General features: G+C 31.2%; 1 protein-coding gene across 1 annotated transcript in view; it reads left to right on the plus strand.

The window, feature by feature from the left end:
- The window catches only part of LOC116001373, a 38,083-nt gene extending 36,580 nt beyond the window's left edge, over nucleotides 1-1,503 (plus strand). Inside the window, exons 36-38 of the mRNA XM_031241255.1 lie at nucleotides 541-623; nucleotides 921-994; nucleotides 1,228-1,503. Of these exons, the coding sequence (XP_031097115.1) occupies nucleotides 541-623; nucleotides 921-994; nucleotides 1,228-1,260 (190 nt within the window). The 3' untranslated portion in view covers nucleotides 1,261-1,503. The remainder of the gene's footprint in view (nucleotides 1-540; nucleotides 624-920; nucleotides 995-1,227) is intronic.
- Nucleotides 1,504-19,886: the final 18,383 nt, after the last annotated feature.

A 19,886-nucleotide genomic window follows, 5' to 3' on the forward strand; every position in this document is an offset into this window, starting at 1 on the left:
GTTCCAGGATTGATTTGGCAACAATTTGAAAAAAAAATGAGACATGACATTTATAAACACATTTGAAATTATGGGGTCCCACATTGATTAGTGGCCAATAATTAAGGGGCCAAATGCGATTTCTCTTTTTATTATACACACTTTTTGATCCTTTCATTTCTGGCAAGTCACTTTAATTTAAAAAAGTAACTCAGATTTTTCTTATTACTGCAACTTGGACTATACTTTTCTAAAAATGATTGATGCATTAACCTCAAATCATGTCACCACTGTGTTTGCCTTCTAGTGCTTGAATTAGCCAACAGTTCAACTAAAATAAAATTAACTTGATTACTGGCCTATGAACTGTGCTTAATTGTTATGGCCACTTTGGGCACATATGAGAGTGGTATTGTTGTGCACTGCTAACAGGTAAAGGACATTGTTCCTTAGACCAATCAACTGGGTGAAATGCATGATTTTCTTGTGTTTCAAATTACATTTCATGTTTTTATTCATATCTAATCAATTAGCTCTAATAATCTCTTGTATCTATTACAGTGACAACAGAGAAGGTGCCTTCTGCCAAGAAAACGCATCAGTGGATAAGAGCAAATTTCAGGGCAGAAAGATTCCTCTGACTGGTAGTGATTTCTCATGCTTGATACATAATATTTTTCCTTAATGCACTTGAAGACTAGTTTATACATTACAAATTTGTTTGTCCACCTACCCTATTTGATTAGGCTAATTGCCTTATGCATTATTGGGTTAGCGCAAATTAGAAATAGCTTAAGAGTGACCTGAAAGTTTATCAAACAATTGCAGTACTTTATTCAGCTTAGTTTTTGAAGTTATTGCTGCATAGATTTTTCTCTTTGGTAATATCAAGGAGTTGTGGTTCCACTTTCCTAACTGCCTAGCTGGTATTTCTGCTGCAGCAAGCTTAAAGAAGAGAGAGCAACTGCTTGTTGACTCATCATCTTCTGAAGTCATTGGTGGCAATAAAGATGCTGTAAGATTTTCTTACTTGTATATTCTTTGGTTGGCAAAATGCACTTGTGTTAGGCATTTCTTAATTGCTGTAAAAGGCATAAACTGCAAACATTTTGCATTTTTTGCTGGTAATTATAAAACGCGAAATGCAGAAAAATTGCAACTTGGATAATACTAGATATAAAGCAAGTTGAAAATCTGTGGAGAAATGATTTTTATGCTCACTAATCTTGTACTTTGGTTATATTTCAGATGAAGCGTAGGACTCGAAGACGAAAAGTTTGAGGTGTTTTGTCAAACAGATAAACAAATGGACATCTGGCTATGTTTTTGTACTGTATCCAATTGCCAACATCAATCTTCCAGTGAATATGTTTTTGTTTTATTGTTAGCAACAGTTGGATCAAACTACAGTTGGCTAAATTAAAGTTAGTTATGATAGATTGTTATTGCTTTCTGACAACTGAAATTCATATGATATTGACTAGTGGGATATCATAAAAACTAATGCATTCTAAACTTACATAATTGCCATTTTGAAGTTGATGCTGCTAACATGATCTCCAAGATGGATGGACCATAACTATTTCAAGCTAAAAACAAGGTGGAGCAGTCGCAGTTAGTGTTGTAGCAAACAATAATCCGTTAGACTACAACTTCAATCTACTAGTAGAGTTACATTTATACGGCTCAGAGCACATTCAAATCGACCACATTCCTCATCAACTTTGTTTATATTAGAGGAAAAATTAATGATTGGCATAACAATTACTTTGTGTCCTACGTAGCTAGCTAGAATTTTTGTTGAGCATATAATATAACTTCAAATAGGCCATTGAACTTTTACATATTATGCAATTGAACCATTGAACAAAAAAGTATGCAATTGGACTAATAAAAATTCAAAAATTGTGCAAATAACATTTTTTACGGGTTACTTCCAAATTTCTCTTAAATATGATGTTAGTATTTTAAATTATATATAAAAAAATATTTTAATTATTATTTTTAAAAATTATATATATATATATATATATATATATATATATATATATATATATATATATATTTTAATTTCAAAAGATGGGGGCAGCCATGGTTGTAATTATGCTAGCAGCACTAGTTTGATTCTAATATACAAAGTAGTTATTACCTCATGACATGGTGTAGTTTCACATAATAATTTATATGTAAAATTCCACCAAATAAGTGTATATAAACTAAAATGTTTTTAAAAAAAAAAAAAAAAAAGCTGTTGGCAAACAATATTTTAAAATCATTTTTTTTGTTCTAAATCATTCAAACTTTAAAATCTTTAATAAACACAAAAATTTAGAACATGGGCACAACATCTAATATGCAATAATTGACCATTAATAGGTAAATGTAAGATTTCAAGTAAAAAAATCTATAGATCTAGTGTTGGAAGAATCATTATCTAAAGAAATTAAAAGCACTTTATTTCTTAATTCAAACTCATCCGAACCAAACTTTGGGACTTTGCCAGTTTCAAGTTGGGGCCCAAGTTTTTTTTTTTAATAGGACCTGGACCGGCCTTGTACAAGTCAATCCTTGTGTCGGGTAGGCCAGGTGAAGTCGGTCCCAGTTCAGGCTAGGCTAGGTGAAGCCCATGCCTGATTTTTTGGGCCAATTCAAGACTGGTTTGAACCTGCATGTGGCCACCTCTACAGGGCTTTAGGTATAAGAGTCATGTCCCACCCACTTAGGTGAGAACTAACGCCCACGAGAGAACAAAGAATGAATCATATCTCTCGGTTTAAGAAGATCAATAGCTTTGAAGCAAGGAAAAAATATTGTAATATATTATCTCAAACTTAGAGTGCACTCCGCAACACTATCAAGTGTATTCTTTAATATCTACAAGTGCAACCTATAATCAAATGTATATATTCGTAATTTTGATATGATACACTTTTAAAGTCACGGATCATGCATATATTTGTATATATTAGAAAATTCACTTTAGTATGCAAATTGCACGTTTGCATGTTCACAAATATATATACACATATAAACACGCATATACTCATCATATGAGATTAGTTACCATTGTGAGCAGCAACATGCATGCATGTGATGAAATGGGAGCCGCTGCAAGTAAGTATTAAATTAACCTAGAAAAGAAAACTAAAAAAGGAGCTGAGGGAGCATGGTTTGAAGTTTGAATCATATGTTTGAGTGTGGAAAAGAACAAAAGTGAATTAATTAAATAATGAAAAGAAGTAAAAGTTGGTCCCTATCGTTTATAATAAATATTAAATAGAAAGACAAGAGATAGATCAATAGTCATCGAAAGATTGTATAATTTAGAGTGTAAACCAAGGGTGCATATATGCATGCACCGAAAGCTAAAAAGTTATATTTTTTTCACCCTACCACTGCCATATACCATGTGCCTGCATCACCCCAAAACCAAAAATATAATAAAGAAAATATATTAACTTATTTGAATTTAAAGAATATATCACTATGCCACCCTTCTAGTTCAAATAGATCTGATTTCTATATTTGATTTGATCACTACTGCACATATGAAATTAAAGTAAACTACTCCAGAACCGTACCCTGGCATATTTTATATTTGTGATTTCAGTTTTTTTTTTTTTTTTTTTTTTGGTTCGGTATTTTAAATTTATGCTCAATCCTAAACCCTAAACCGTAAACACATATATAGAGAGAATAACTAGAGACAAAAATATACTATTTAACTTAACTAACATATGAAAATTGTAATTTTTTCTTTCAAAAAATTGCTTTTTAAATAGGACAATATGAACTTTAAGGTATGTAATAGACAATTCAATAAAATTAGGTTGGGTAGATATCATTCTATTGATTGTTTTCCTCTTGCTACTTCACTAGGGTTTCTTTTTTCGGTCGGCTTCTTCCTCACATGCATGGAGCCTGGTAACATAGATCGCCGGTTTTCAATCTCACCTTGACTGATTTGGACAACGATGACAATATTTACCAGTTCAGAATGTTCCCATACAACAAGCGGATACCCAGTTAGAATTCCTTGTTGTAGGAAGGTTGATCACAGACAAACCGATCAATGGCGAACCGGAAGGGTTGAACGTGAGGGCTTGAACATATTGGTCTAGGACTATTACAAGGGTATCTACGCGAACACTAGGGACCCGGGCTTGAATGTGATGATGGACTGGCCCACTTCTCTATCAGCAGATGCTAATGCCGCTCTCTCAGCAGTCTATACATAGGAGGAGGTCAAACATGCTATTTTTCTCCATGGCACTACGTAAATCACCAGGCCTTGATGGTTTTAACCTGGCTTACCAACATTTCTGGCCAGAAATTGGTAATCACATATGTGACTTTATGCTCCACTGTATTCATTCATGAAATTTCTCACCAAGTCTAAATGATGCCACAATTGTTTTGATCCCCAACGTTGCCACTCTTGTTAAGATAAGTGATCTACGCCTATTGCGTTGTGTAATGTCATCTGCAAAATTATTGCCAAAATGGTCCCTAATAGATTGAAGAATGTGATGGATTTAGTCATTGGCGAGACGCAAAGTGCCTTAACTTCATCACAAGACAATTAATTACATATAATGTTTTAATTGCGTCTGTGGTGGTCCACTACCTCAACTGTAAAAGAAAGGGAGATATAGGCTGGTGCACATTAAAACTTGACATGACAAAAGCATATGACAAGATGGAGTGGAGCTTTCGTCGTGATATTATGGTTTTTATGGGTTTTGATATGTGTTTTATTGATCTTATCATGCTTTGTTTCACTATTGTCACTATTGTCTCATACAAGGTGCTAGTAAATGGGAATCTTATAGAAACTATCACCCCTTCCCGGGGGCTGAGACAGGGTGACCCACTCTTGCCCTATCTCTTTATTATGTGTGCTGAAGACCTTTCCCACTTAATACATAGTGCGGTGAGGAATGACTCATTATCAACCTGCAAGGTCAGTAGAAGTTCTCCTAGAATATCTCACATTTTTTTTTAGCAGATGACAACTTACTATTTTTTTAAACCTACAATAAATGAAGCCTATGGAGTGAAGAGTTGCCTTAATTCTTATGAATCTATGTTAGGTCAGTCGGTGAACTATGCAAAGTCCTGTGTAATGTTTAGCCGTAGCCCACAATACCAAAAAAGATATGTGTAATGCTGTTACGGAAGCTCTCGGAGTTCAGATGGCTCCTGACATTGTCAAATATTTGGGATTTCGAATCGGAGTTGGAGGAATAAGAAGGAGGTTTTTTCCTTCATTGAGGCTTGCTTTAAACAACGGATTGGTGGTTGGTAAAAAAAACTCATTTCTGAGTAACTGACTATATTACTTACTATTTTTCATCTCTTTTCTGTAGGGTCAATACAGATGGGGTCGAGAACCTGGTCCCTATTAAGGAGTCACGAATTATCCCAAGAGTCTAGGCTGACAGCTTGATCCGTAGAGCCTCGCTTGACGAAGTTAAAAAAAGCTATCTTTGGTATGAAGAAATATGGGAGCCCGGGTTTTTAAGGTATCCCATCGGTCTTCTATCAACATTTCTGGGGAGAGATTTGCCATGCCTTGACTAGCTTGGTCAATCAAGCTTTGGAATATGAGACTGTCCATAAATATCTTCTTCAGGCTTTTATGACTCTCATTCCGAAAAAGGAGGTTCCGGAGTCGGCCGGGGATTTCAGGCCGATCACTCTGCTCAATGTAGCCTTCAAGGTCATCTCCAAAGTCATGGTCAACCAGCTAAGGCCAATAATGTCCAATCTCATTGGGGCCCATCAGAATAATTTCCTCCCATGGCGGTCAACTATGGATAATATGATTTTAACCCAAGAAATTGTTCACACCATGAACAACAAGAGTGGGAAAAAGGTTTTATGATCATTAAAGTTGACCTTCACAAGGCCTATGATAGCGTTTCATGGTCTTTCCTAGAAAATACCTTAGAAGGATTCGGTTTTCCGAGAATTCTGATTGACCTTTTGTTGTTCACCTTACGCGAGAGCGACATCTCTCTTCTTTGGAATGGGGGTTGCCTTCCTCCTTTCAACCCAGGGCGTGGACTTCGGTAAGGGGATCGACTGGCTCCCTACTTCTTTAATCTGGTAATGGAAAGATTAGCTTATAATATTCAAAACAAAGTTGTTGCAGCTGGAAACTGATCCATATTTCTAGAGGGGGTATAGGTATCTCCCACCTCTTCTTTGCGGATGATCTGATGCTGTTCGTGGGAGTGTCGAAATGGCAAGCCGAGACAATAATTGCTTGTCTCAACGACTTCAGCATAGCGTCGGGCCTTAAGGTGAACCTCTCTAAGTCTCTTATTTTTTGCTCACCCAATTTAAGTGCAGTGGACAAAGGGTGAATCGGTGACAAAATGGGCATCCTGGTCTCCAGCCACCTGGGGTCCTATCTGGGGTAGGGATGGCAATGTGCCCCGTCCCCGTCTCCAACGGGGACGGGGATTGGGGATGGGGACGGGAATACATATAATTCCCCGTAGGGGACGGGGACGGGGATACCCCTCCCCACCCCGCCCCGTCCCCGAATCATTATTATAATAAAAGAATTTAATATATATATATATATATATATATATATATATATTTTAAAATAAGACTTAAGTTTTTATTTTTGAAAATAAAAAATTATACTAATTTAAGATTTGACTAAAAATTGATCGGGGACGGGGATGGGGACTACTTTCAAATCCCCGCGGGGGATAGGGACGGGGTCGGGGACGGGGAGTATACTCCCCGCCCCGTTGCCATCCCTAATTTGGGGATACTGATGCTCAACAAGCGCGTCTCCAAGCATACCTATTCGACGGTAATCGAAAAAATGTTAAAAAAGCTAGCCACATGGAAAGCTAGTTCGCTCAATATGGCAGGTAGAAGAATTTTGGTCTAGTCCTCACTTGCCACGATCCTAACATACACCATGCAATCCGTGACTATCCCAATCAGTACTTGCAACGACATGGATAGGATTTGTAGGAACTTCCTTTGGGGTCACGTAAACAATACGAGGAAGATCCATACAGTTAACTAGTCTGACATCTGCAGACCATGAGAGTCTGGAGGATTAAGCTAAGGCTGAGGAAAGCCTGTGATTTCAACTTGGCATTCCTCACGAAGCTGGCTTGGCAAGTCTTCTCCAATCAAGACAAACTCTGGGTTAAAGCTCTCCGCGGGAAGTACATCAAGGAGACCAATTTTCTTCACCTCCCAAGTTGTGCGAATGGGTCTTGGGGATGGAGAGGTATTTTGAAAGGTAGAAATATCTTGGTTAACGGCTTCAAGTGGAAGGTTGGCAACGGAGATTCCATTAATTTTAGGAAGGATTGGTGGACAACGATTCCATCAAAGTAAGTGACTTTGTTAATGATCAAAGGCGCTGGAACATCTCGGCCTTGGAACGTATTCTCCCGAATAATCTTGTGAATGACATCCGAGTTGTTCCCATCCCGGTCACGAATAATCAGGCGGAGGCCTCACTCCGTATCAGGTATGGTCTCTGTGGCTTCAGCATTTTCCTTTATTGCAGGTCATGAAGATACAAGAACTTTGCATGAATGGGTATAGTGTGTCACCTGTGTGGAGAAAGTGAAATGGTTTCTATGGAAGATTACGATGAACAGAGTCTTGGTAAACTCTGAAAGGAAGCGGCGCGCTTTAACGGATTTAGCCCTCTGCCCGAGATGTGGCACGATGGAAGAATCCTTGGATCACTTGTTCAGAAAATGCAGCACGGCTTCGATGTGGGCTTCTACCTCCCTCTAACCGCTGAATGGATCAAGCATGCTCAGACAATAGGAGAAGCGGTCTCGAACTCAGCTGGAAGATCGTTTTCCCATACATGTCGTAGAACATTTGGAAAGCTAGAAACAACGCCTCCTTCAATAATGTATTCACTCCTGCTAATGTAATCGTGAGACAAGCGATGAAGGAAGCAAACGAGGCGGAACAGCTTCTCCTCAAGCGTAACAGACCCCTGACTGTGATGCAACTTTGGGTCTTCTGGTCACCCCCGCCGCTTGGCTTCGTTAAATTAAACTCAGACAGAGCTAGAAAGGCGTCTTCGGGGTTGGCGAGTGCTGGTGGCCTCTTCCGTGACCACGAAGGTAAATGGATCGTCGGCTTCACCTTCAACATTGGCAATACGAATAGTTTTTTAGCAGAACTGTGGGGCCTTCGGGAAAGTCTCATTTTAGCTAAAAATCGGGGTTTCAACAAGATCATTGCTGAAACAGATTTGGGGTCTATGGTTCAGGTGCTACAAAAGGAGGCAGATAATCAGCTCGACACCAACACGTTAATTTCTGACTGCCAATCTCTCATGAAGCGGTTTCAAGACATCAAGATTACACACGTGTTTCGGGAAGGAAACCAATGTCCTGACTTTCTAGCCAATCTTGGGCAAATTTCGCCATGGGGTACTTGTGTGCTGGATCATCCACCCGAAGGGCTTAGTGAGTTGCTGGTTCGTGACTCCCATCAAGCGGCGACTAGTAGGCGGCGTTAACTTGGGACCCCCGCGTCCCTCCCTTTCACCCAAAAAAAAAGCAATTAATCAAGGCATAATGTATCTATAACAATAAATTTATACCAAGTAGTGCTTAAGTTTCTAATTATGCAATTTAATTACTTAAGGCAGTTAAGTTTATTTCCTTTTTGCTAGATATGTTTCCAAGTAGTGATATTGGAATGTTCATTGGAATAAACCATCCCCCTACAAAATGTTGTGCAATGGATAATGCAAATACTTTGATGTACTTGATCTTTTTCTTTTTATGTACTTTTAGGTTGAGTATTGAATAAATTGTGCATTGGAAATTGGAACAAACTATTCCTTTGCAAATCATACTTCAAGAAATCAGTATACACCAAAACCATGGGATAAATCATCCCCTTAGTGACCAATTCAAAACACCATAACAAATTAAGATATGCAAGTAATTTTTCAACATCAATTAAATCAATTGTCAATGAGGATTTTAACATTTTTCACCAAGTCTACATTATGCCCCATCTAATAATTAAAAACAATAGTGAATATAAACATAATTGCCAACACTATTACAATTGTGCATTTGCATATGTTCTTAGCAACCTTGAAGTGATGCTCATGTCTTCTCATATTACTAATAGTTCGATCATAACATTCTGCTTAACCTTTCAATTTCTTTTTTGTCTCAGTTTATCCACTTTTGAAGGGCTAGTATTATAATCTTGACTTTGGATACATTAGAGAATTTTGGCTATTTTGTCAAAGGACCTTGTGGTCCAGTGGCATCAAATCTTTCCCTTTATATGAGAGGTGGAGGCAATACTGACTCTTGTGCTTTAATAGGTTGAGAAAGTAGTTATGAACAGATACTACATTGTAATAGAGTTAGTAGTATTCAAAAAAAAAAAAAAAACATAAACATTCCTACCCTAAATACAATATATCACCAAAAAAAAAAAGAAAAAAAAAAAAGAAAGAGTACTCAAAGCAAATTAAATCAAACACAAATTACTACTCACTAATGATTTAGAACATTACCACAACCTCCTACTAAGTTTTCAATCTATCGAAGAATTTCAAATTGTTATCTCATTTCCACATTAACACTATTAAATGTCTATTAACTCTCCAAAATGATATTTCCTCCATGTACTGTTATATATATGATGACCTTAATTAGCCCTCCAGAGTGTTCCATTGCAATGATTTTTTTTATTTTTTATTTTGTTTTCTTTTGGAAAATCAGCAAGGTCTTTTTTTTTTTTTTTTGGTAGGTATTAGATGACAGAAGAAGGATGGTGTACACTAATAGAGTTGATGGTTATTAGAGGAAAAGAAAATTAAAATGAAAAACGCTATATCCCTAAAAATAGTTAGATTTTTAATAGAGGAACCAATGAATGCTACAGTTTTACAAATTAAAACTCAAAGTTTGAAAGGTAAGGACCAAACGTTGCATAACCACCATACTCAAAGGACCACTTTTGGTATTAACTCTAACTTAAACACATTGATTCTTTTAGAAAAAATGCATGGTTGCAAATAGAAAGTATGACACATTTTTGCTTATTTTCTATAGAAGATTTGGTCAAAAGGATCAAATGTGGAAAAAAATGAACATCTTTCACCAACTTTGACCAAAAAAAATAGAGACAAAGTGAAAATAATTTAATAGTTATGGGACAAAAATAGAAATAAGGCATCTAACATCTATTGAATCAAGTGAATGAGTGATCCTTATATTGTTAGAGCAATGCTAGGTTGTAACACAAACAATGAGGAGGTAATGCATGTTTAGAAGTTTGAATTAAATATACACTTATAACCATGCTTTTTTTTTTTTTAAAAAAAAAAGAGTATATAATTAACCATCAAACAAAAATAAAAAGGATTATACTGTTACAGAATTAAACTTTTGAAAAAAAAATGTCTAATAATATATATTGCAATAAATTGCTGCTCTATGAATTTCTCTACTATAACATTATGAAGTCGTTTGTCATCACGCCAAACAGGTTGTTGCCTATTTTACTATTTATAACAATACAAAATATAGAAGCCATGGCAATTCAACATCCAATGTATAAGAAAATTATAGTAGCTATTCAAAGAATTTATTCCAATTTTAATTTGTCACTTAACTCTAATAATATTTTCACTCTTTTATTTCTATTTTGATTTATCAAATTTTAATCATTGACTTCAAAAAGATACGGAGTATTTTACTTTTAGTGCAAAGTGTCCAAAATATATTTAAAAGTAGTGCTCTTTTGTGAAATTTTTAAAAAGTGTGAGCATTTTGGACATATAAGACTAAAAGTACAACATTTTTTAAAAATCAAAGAGTAAAAATAAAATAAATCAAAATTAAGACCAAAAGTATAAACGTCCCTTTAGTTGGGTGATTAAAATTGAAATAAATGTTTATTTGAATTTGAGCATAACCATGCTAGAGATCCATACAATTATCACCTCAATTAGTCAATAATCATTGACGTGCCATTTTTTTATTAGATATGTAGATTCGTTATTAACTTAGTGTGAGTCAACTTATTCACTGGCCCGTCATATATGAAAATAAATAGTTTTTTTTTTTAATCTATTAGTGGTTAATAGTGAGTAGTGATTGGATGTGTGGAAAGTATTCCCCTTTGAATTTAGGCTTATTGGTGAAAAAGACTCAAGCATGTGACAATTATATTCAAACTTATAAAATTTAATAATTCAATACGAAACGTTACCAATATGACAATTATATCCAATTATATTATATACATTCCTAAAACGAATCCAAATCTCCCTATTTAAGTATGGGTCACACTTGTGTGAGACCGTCTCACGGATCCTTATTCATGAGACGGGTCGGGTCGGGTCAAGGCACTATGCAAATGCCACACTTATATGTGCAAATGTCATACTTATATGCTCAAATATAACACTAATCAAGAATACAATTTTGGTTACTTATTAGAGAAAAAGTAATACATTTTTCATAATAAGTAATGTTGACAAGTGCCCCTCACTTATAAAGGCAAATATAATACTTTTGTGGAAAAATGTAATACTTTTAAATCGAAATGTAAAAGTATTGTATTTTCCCATAAAAGTATTACATTTACCCTCATAAGTAACAAAAATTTTATTCCTGATTAGTATTACATTTGAGCATATAAGTATGACATTTGTGCATATAAGTGTTACATTTGCATCATGACCCGACCCGACCCGACTCATCTCATGGTGAGACGGTCTTACACAAGTTTTTTAAGTAAATTGATAGTAATTGTATTTGAACTTTCTTTTATACCTACAAAACGTGCTTCTTTTTTTTTTTTTTTTTTAATTATAGATTTGAAATTTTTTTCATAGATGCATGAGCTTTAAATTTAAGCCATAAATAAATTAATTGGTTGAATCTTAACCATAATACCAACCATGAATAACTTATTATATCCATTATATTATCTTAAAGTTGCGTAATTCAAAATTCGAACAAGTCAATATGGAAAATTTTGATACCAAATCAAACGGAACTTGACTTGGGTACATCTCAGGGCAACATTCTATACAACGCAGCACTTACCAGTCACCTTGTCGCGCACTACAGTGCCATGTTCAACACAAGCACATGCATATTATCTCCAACACCTCAACACCTCAACTCAATAAGTTATTGTTGCCGCACGGCGCACGGACTTAGCTCAATGGTTCAGTAGATAATATTTGAAGAAAAAGACTAATGTTTGAAATTCGGCAATGACAGTATGGGAATTATGCAAAAAGGGGACAGATCTCTTGTGCATACACGTATTCGGCCTTATTATCTGTTGAGCTACTGAGTTACCGTGATTTATCTCCTCTTACGTGCTCTGTCGGGTTGGAGCGTGTTGAAGTGGTTAGGGTTGGAGATCCAACCTTTAGGGATTGAAGAAAATGAGCCATTGTTGACCTATGAAATCCTCTCGCATACTAGCCAACCAATTAGTTGATTAAAATTGGATGCATTAATAAGTTGAATGATGCTTGATGGAGCCATTTCTTGCTCACATTTATTAACAACATTAATTCCCTTTCTTATACTTTTTCTAAATTAAAGCCATTAACTTTTTTAAAGTCAACCCACATTTTCCTCGTCCAATAAAACTTTTCCATTTCCCTTTCCTAGGTCAAGATTTGAACAATTCATGAATTTAATTGTGTAGAAAAAGTCTGAGGGGTAGGCAAAATGATAGGCGAGGAAGAACAATTAAACTGTGGGCATACAATATATTATGCAATTTCCTGCTCGGGCAGTTAACACGATACGAAACCGAACACAAAAATAATGGTTTAGTGTTTAGTCTGTCCCGGCCATTAATGAATTAAACTGCTATGTACCCGTTATGTTTCGTGTCTTAACGGGTCAACCCGTTAACACTGTTGCAAAAATCGACCGCCTAGGCATCCTTACGCAGAGGTGAATTGCTCCCTGGCAACCACCTAAGTGGTCGGCCACTTAGCGCCTAACTCAATTGACTGGGCCGAGTTAGCGACCGACTCGGCCAAGTTAACTCGCCCAACTCGGCAAAGTTAGTCGAGTTAACTCGGACGAGTCGGTCTTGTTAATTTTTTATTATATTTATATATATTTAAATTTATTTATTTATATAAATCAGAGAAGTAAGATATATATTTAAATTTATTTATTTATATTTAAGATATATATATATATATATATATATATATATATATATATACACACACACACACACACACGTATATATGTATATACAATAAAAATTTATTGTATATGTATATACATATATACAATCTGTTAACAAAGCGTGTCTATCATGCTAATCCGTTTAACTCGCTAACAAATCGTGTTCGTAAAATTTGAATCTATTAACCTTAACATGTCGTTATTGTGTAGACACGTTAACGAACTTGCATACACGAAATACCAAGTCTAATTGTATCTTTAAAATATGGGTACATAATAAATTATTTCCAAATGTTAAATCTCAAAAGCACAAAAATGTTCAAAAATTAAATAAGCACTAACGTGTCACCCAGGTATACATATTACTCCATACGAGTTTAATTTTACAAATTTTAAATCAAATTGACCAAAATTTGAGGAACTAACGATAGTTATTTATTCTTGTTGCTTCAGTAATAAATTTTTTCTTCTTTTAGAAAAAAACTTAATAATAAACTCTAAATTTAAATAGTAAAAAATAATAGTATTTAAATTAACAAATTGAATAATATTTTGAAACACTAAAACTAAAAATAAAAATAACAAAAAGAGAAGAAAAGAGTATATTTGAAATAAATAAATAAATATAATTTTATAATTTTACCCCTCAATTTTTTTTTTTAAAAAAAAAGATAATCTTAAAAATAAAGAATGAACTGGGAGAAGAAGAGAAGAAGAAGAAGAAGAAGAAGAAGAAGAAGAAGAAGAAGAAGAAGAAGAAGAAGAAGAAGAAGAAGAAGAAGAAGAAGAAGAAGAAGAAGAAGAAGAAGAAGAAGAAGAAGCAGCTAACAATGTTTAAATTAAGAAATCTACTTATTAATAATTAAGAATTCTACTTACTAATAAAGTAGAAGAGAACAACTGATTTTTATTTATTTTCTTTTTTTTTGGAATAATTTGTATTTATTTTCTATTAGGTCCAATTAATGGAAATTAATTTGTTGATACTTACTAATTATGTTTAATTATATTATTTACTATTTTTGTAGCTTTTCATATTAATTATAAAAATGATAAGAAAATTAATCTAAAAATAATAAGATAATAAAATCTATATCCAATTTCAAAATTTTTGTATCCTATGTAAACTATGATATAATATTATTTGTATCTATTTTTTAAATTTTATTTTTTATAATCAATATAATTATGAGTTTTTAATATTATTAGTTTGTTTCAATTCTTATTTTAAAAAAAATTAAAAAAATAAATCAAAATTAGAATCTTCCAATTCCTATTTCCATAGCATCAATCATGCATTACATATACTCTTACATTTTGTAATAGTGTTGAGATAATTATAACTTTTTATTCCATAATTTAGTAATGTTCTAGAAAAAAAAATGAGAGTTTTTTGTTTTCAATACCAAGTCAAAATACTGCTACATAAGTAGCATTTTGAATGCAAAATGCCAATGAAAATTGGTGTTTAGCATAATATTTAAGCGATTTGACTTGAAAAGGCTGCTTATATTTTCAATTTTGTTAACTTGTAATTTATTCATCTCATTTTATATGTCTTACTTTCTTTTTTAGTTTATCCCAAAATATTATCTTCTTCTCAAATTTGAACATAATTATCATTCTACATTTATCAATTTACCCTTTTGACTTTTTCACATTTCTAAACAATTAATGAAGTACAATTGTACTTTGTATAAATGATACCTACTTTTGAAGGACAAAATTGAAAAGTTAGTAACGTCTATTTTGTTGCATTGAAAATTGTGCAAAAAACGGTGACAAGAAATTAGGGAATAGAGACAGATTGAGTAAATAATGTGATAGAAAATAAAACCATCTCAACTTATAAAGCATGAGAAGTAAAATTTCTATATTAATATGTTTTCAAATATTATTAAGATTTATTAGATTTATTAATATAATTACAAAATTTTGAAAGAAAACAAATTAAAACAAAACTAGACATGTGATGTGAGTATCACACTTTTCTAAAATTTTAGTTTCCAAGGAGGAATGAACTTCTCTAAAAAAGGAGATTTCTTGCTCTCATTTGCATAGCGTCAATCATGCACTACACACCTCTTTATGAATGGGAAAGAGATTTACTCTCACATTTTGTGAAAGTGTCAAGTTAATTATAACGTTTTTATTTAATAGTTTAGTAATGTTTACAATAGTAGGATTTTGAAAATAGATGAGATTTATATTGCTTGAATCTTCTTTCCAAACACACACTAATATTTATATAATATTTTTATATTGCTTGAATCTTCTTTCAAATCTATACTATATATAAAAACAATTTCCTCCTCCCAAATTTCCCCCCCAAAACTTAGGGGTATTTTGGTAAAATCATTTATTTTATTTATTTATTATTTTATTATTTTATTAATTATCCATCCTATAATATTATTATGGTAATATATGATAATGATAATATGATAATATGGTAATATTGTTAATATTAATGGGTGATGGGTGATTGGTGATATATAATTGATAATTGATAATATGGTATATGGTATTATTCTTAATATTAATATATTAGTGATATGGTAATATTGTTATATATTAATATTTATATTTATATAGATTGATATTGATATTAATTAATTAATTGGTGATTGGTGATTAGTGATATGATAATCTATATCTATATCTATATATCTATATATATTTATATAATTGACATGTAATTAACTATATTAGAATGAAAAAATTATATAATATTGTAGTAAAATTTTTACATGTCAATCATCTATATTTAGATAAAATTAAAATTAATTATACTTTCCTTTTGAAAACTCTTCCATATTATGTTTATCCTCCACTATATAATGATGAGAAATGACTCTTCTCTCACAACGTACCAATATCTGTGCTCTCACTATTAGTTAGAGATCTATAATCTGTAATTCTACGAAGTCGAAGATCGAACTTTAACACGCGTAGAATTGTTATGGTATGCGGTATGATTTAATTTTTAGTTGATTCATTCTGCATGTTGGAGATCCTTATGGTGTAGTCTGCATTCCATAGAGTATTTTGTAGTACTGTGATTTAGTTTGATTTTAACAGCTCAATATGCTTTAATTTTTGCTGATAAGGTTTCAAGTAGCTAGGCCAATTTTGCCATGGGCGTATCACGTATGTAAAATTATAATTTTCAGAGTGATTGTAGTGAACAATCAAATGTTTTCTATAATTATATATTTTAATCACATTACTTTGATTGGTAATTTCTAATGGAAAAACATTGTATTGTAACTTTGTATTACAAGATTTTGAATGATAATACCTTATTTAACTATCCATCTTTTTAGTTGTACTGTGCAAAATAACTAGCAATCTACGGATGCTCATCTATATATTGTAGAATTTGCAATCTTGATCTTCCCCATTTACGGATGCTTATGTAATTTGGTAAAAATAGTGGTTACTATACTTGAATAAATCCTCAATTATTCATTCCAATTGTTCGTTTTACCATTCCAATTCTTCACTTTATAAAAAATGGTGCATTGGAAGCTAAACATGGGTCACTGTATCATTGATTGTTGATTCCAATTATTATTAATCTTTATCATTAATTGCACAATACTAATTCACACTTATTAGTTAAAAAATGGTGATTACTATACTTGAATAAATGAAATAATAATATTAAATTTTGTAGCCTCGATTTAAAATCTATTATGTTAATATAATAATAATAATAATAATAATAATAATAATAATTTTTTTTGAGAAAATAATAATAATAATAATAATAATATAATACTCCATAGTAATAATAATCTAAAATTCTTAATATAATTTTCCTAATAATAATAATAATAATCCATAACTCTTAATATAAGTTTGTAACTAAATTTTCCTATCAAATCTGTTTATAAAGGTAATTATAAATATAGAATTGAGAAATTCCTATGATATTTTATTTAATTGATATTATTCCTAATATATTTTATCTAAAAGGCTTCCTTCCTGTTAATCCGTTTATATGCTAATCTATATAGGTAATTACCATATACTATTTACCATCTAAATAATCCGTGGTAATTACACTATATTTAACATCTAAATTTATTATGGTCATTAAACATAGAGATTTCATTCTTACGATAATTTTATATATTTTTACTTCAGATAATGTCAATTACCCGTGCATTTCATTTGATTACTTTTGAATAAAATCTTAAAAATTATGACAACTAATGAATTAATATTGTTGTTCGTAATATAAATTTTATCAAATCAGTTAACGAAATTGATAATACACATATTACATCCATAATTAGAGGAGATTAACAAAATTATGATAATTATTTCAATTCACGTATTATTATGCTAATTCACATATTATTACGTCCATACAATTATGTAAATTATTTCAATTCACAGATTATTACACATATAAAATTATGCTAATGGTTACTTTGGAATAAAATCTTAATAATTATGGTCATTGAGAAATTAGTTCAAACATTATACTTTTATTAAACGGTTTTTTATACTTGCCGTAATTTTATCTAATAAATTAAAGAAATTAATGGTACACATATTACGGACATAATTAAAGAAAATTAAACGTACACATATATATTACGGATAAAATTAAAGAAAATTAAACATACACATATTACGTCCATAATTAAACGAAATTAAAATATACATTATTTTTTAATTATAATATATACTCCTTAATTACCATACTTATTCATAATACATGGACGTCATAATTAGCATAATATTAATCTATACTATATATAAAAACATAAGAATAGTAAAGGCATATTTTAAATTTTAAACAATAGTAAAGGTAAATTAAAAATAGAATGAAAATATTTCAATAATAATATTCTACATCATTAATTAAAAATAGAACAGAAATTAGGTAAAAATACCAGTGGATTTATTATTCTAATTGACTAATTAACTGAAAATCAAAAAAAAAATCGACTAAAAATGAATCTGATGTTACTAATTGATTAAATATATAAAAGGAAATGAATATTAATAATTGACTGTAAATAAAAAAAATATCCATAATTAACTAAAATGAAAAAGAAAATGGTCATATCATTGCAATTTAATTAAAAAAGGAAAACATTCTACATCATAAATAATAAAGGCATATTATAAACAATATTAAATATAAATTAAAAAAAGGAACGGAAATTAAAAATGAAACGGAAATATTTCAATAATAATATTCTACATCATCAATTAAAAATGGAACGAAAATTAGGTAAATATTACTACGTAATTCTTTTCATTTTTCCTAGATAAGGTTGCCTGATATTAATTTACACATAACAATCGGCACTAATAATTTAAAAAAAAAAATAGAAGAACTGCCGGAGACGTCTGTTTTTTTTTTTAAATTTTATTATTATTATTATTATTTAATTATTTTAATTAAAATTATTTAAAAAGTTTATTTTAAAATTAGTAACCACCATGTTATCACAATTGTAGGTAAACAGGTCAATTTGGACTTTTTTTTTTGAAAACATGTCAATTTGTACTTAATTGCATGAGTTTATATAGTTCAGGAATCCAATTGCATTCTTTTTGAGTTCGATGACCTAATTGCAGTTTTTTGTGTAGTTCAGTGGTTTATTTGACCATTATTCCGAGAAAAATGATATTACTAATTGATTTAAAATATAAAAAGATCGTAATCTATATTCTATACTATATATAAAAGTAAAATCCTCCTATTTCATTCCCCGCCTAAACTTTTGTAGTCAATTAATGAAATATTTTATTGGTCAAATAATTAATAAAACTTATTTGTTAAGAAAATGTAAAATAGAAATTAACTAATATCTATAAATTGATAATATGTATACTCACGTATCAACACTATTAATAAAAGTAAAATCATTTATCGGGAAAAGAAAAGGATAGTACTAATTGACTGAAAATTATTTAAAAACTTTAATAGTTAATTATACTTTCCTTTTGAAAACTCTAAGTTATTTAAACTTTAAAAAAATTAATTGAACATGGGTTGTTAGATTTTTATAATAATCAAAATTAATTCATTCAAATATAGAGGACGAAGATAAAACTAAATGCAATATGGGGAAAATGAATATACTTAAAGTATAAAAGTATAATTACAAATATATTAGTGTAATTGACTAATAATAATTGCCTAATAATTATTATGATAATTAAGTTAAGCATTGGTCGTTGAATTTATTTTTATAATAATTACAATTAATTTATTTCTCATTTTCTCATGTTTATTTTAGTAATAATATAATTATATAAGTCATAATATAATTATATAAGTCATATTACTTATAGATCTTTTTAAGATAATTTTAGACAAACAAGTAATATATTATTCAATTAATTGAGTAATATTTTTGTACTAATCTTATAATCAAATAAATGTACACGTTCAATATTAGAATTTTTTTATAATTTCATCTTTATTTTTATTATCTCAATATATAATAAAACAAATTTATCCACGCCCGGGTAATTGGACAATTATTTGTCCTAATTCAAAGGAAAACATCAGAAAACATAATCGATCCAATCAATTTCATCAATTGCGCTATATAATATTCGATGTTATAATATATATAATTGTATATTGATCCAAATATTCTTTAAATATTATAACAAATCCATTCCGTGCAACGCACGGGCGAAAATACTAGTTGT

The sequence above is a fragment of the Ipomoea triloba genome, chromosome 13 (genome assembly GCF_003576645.1).
Source record: "Ipomoea triloba cultivar NCNSP0323 chromosome 13, ASM357664v1".
NCBI lineage: Eukaryota > Viridiplantae > Streptophyta > Magnoliopsida > Solanales > Convolvulaceae > Ipomoea > Ipomoea triloba.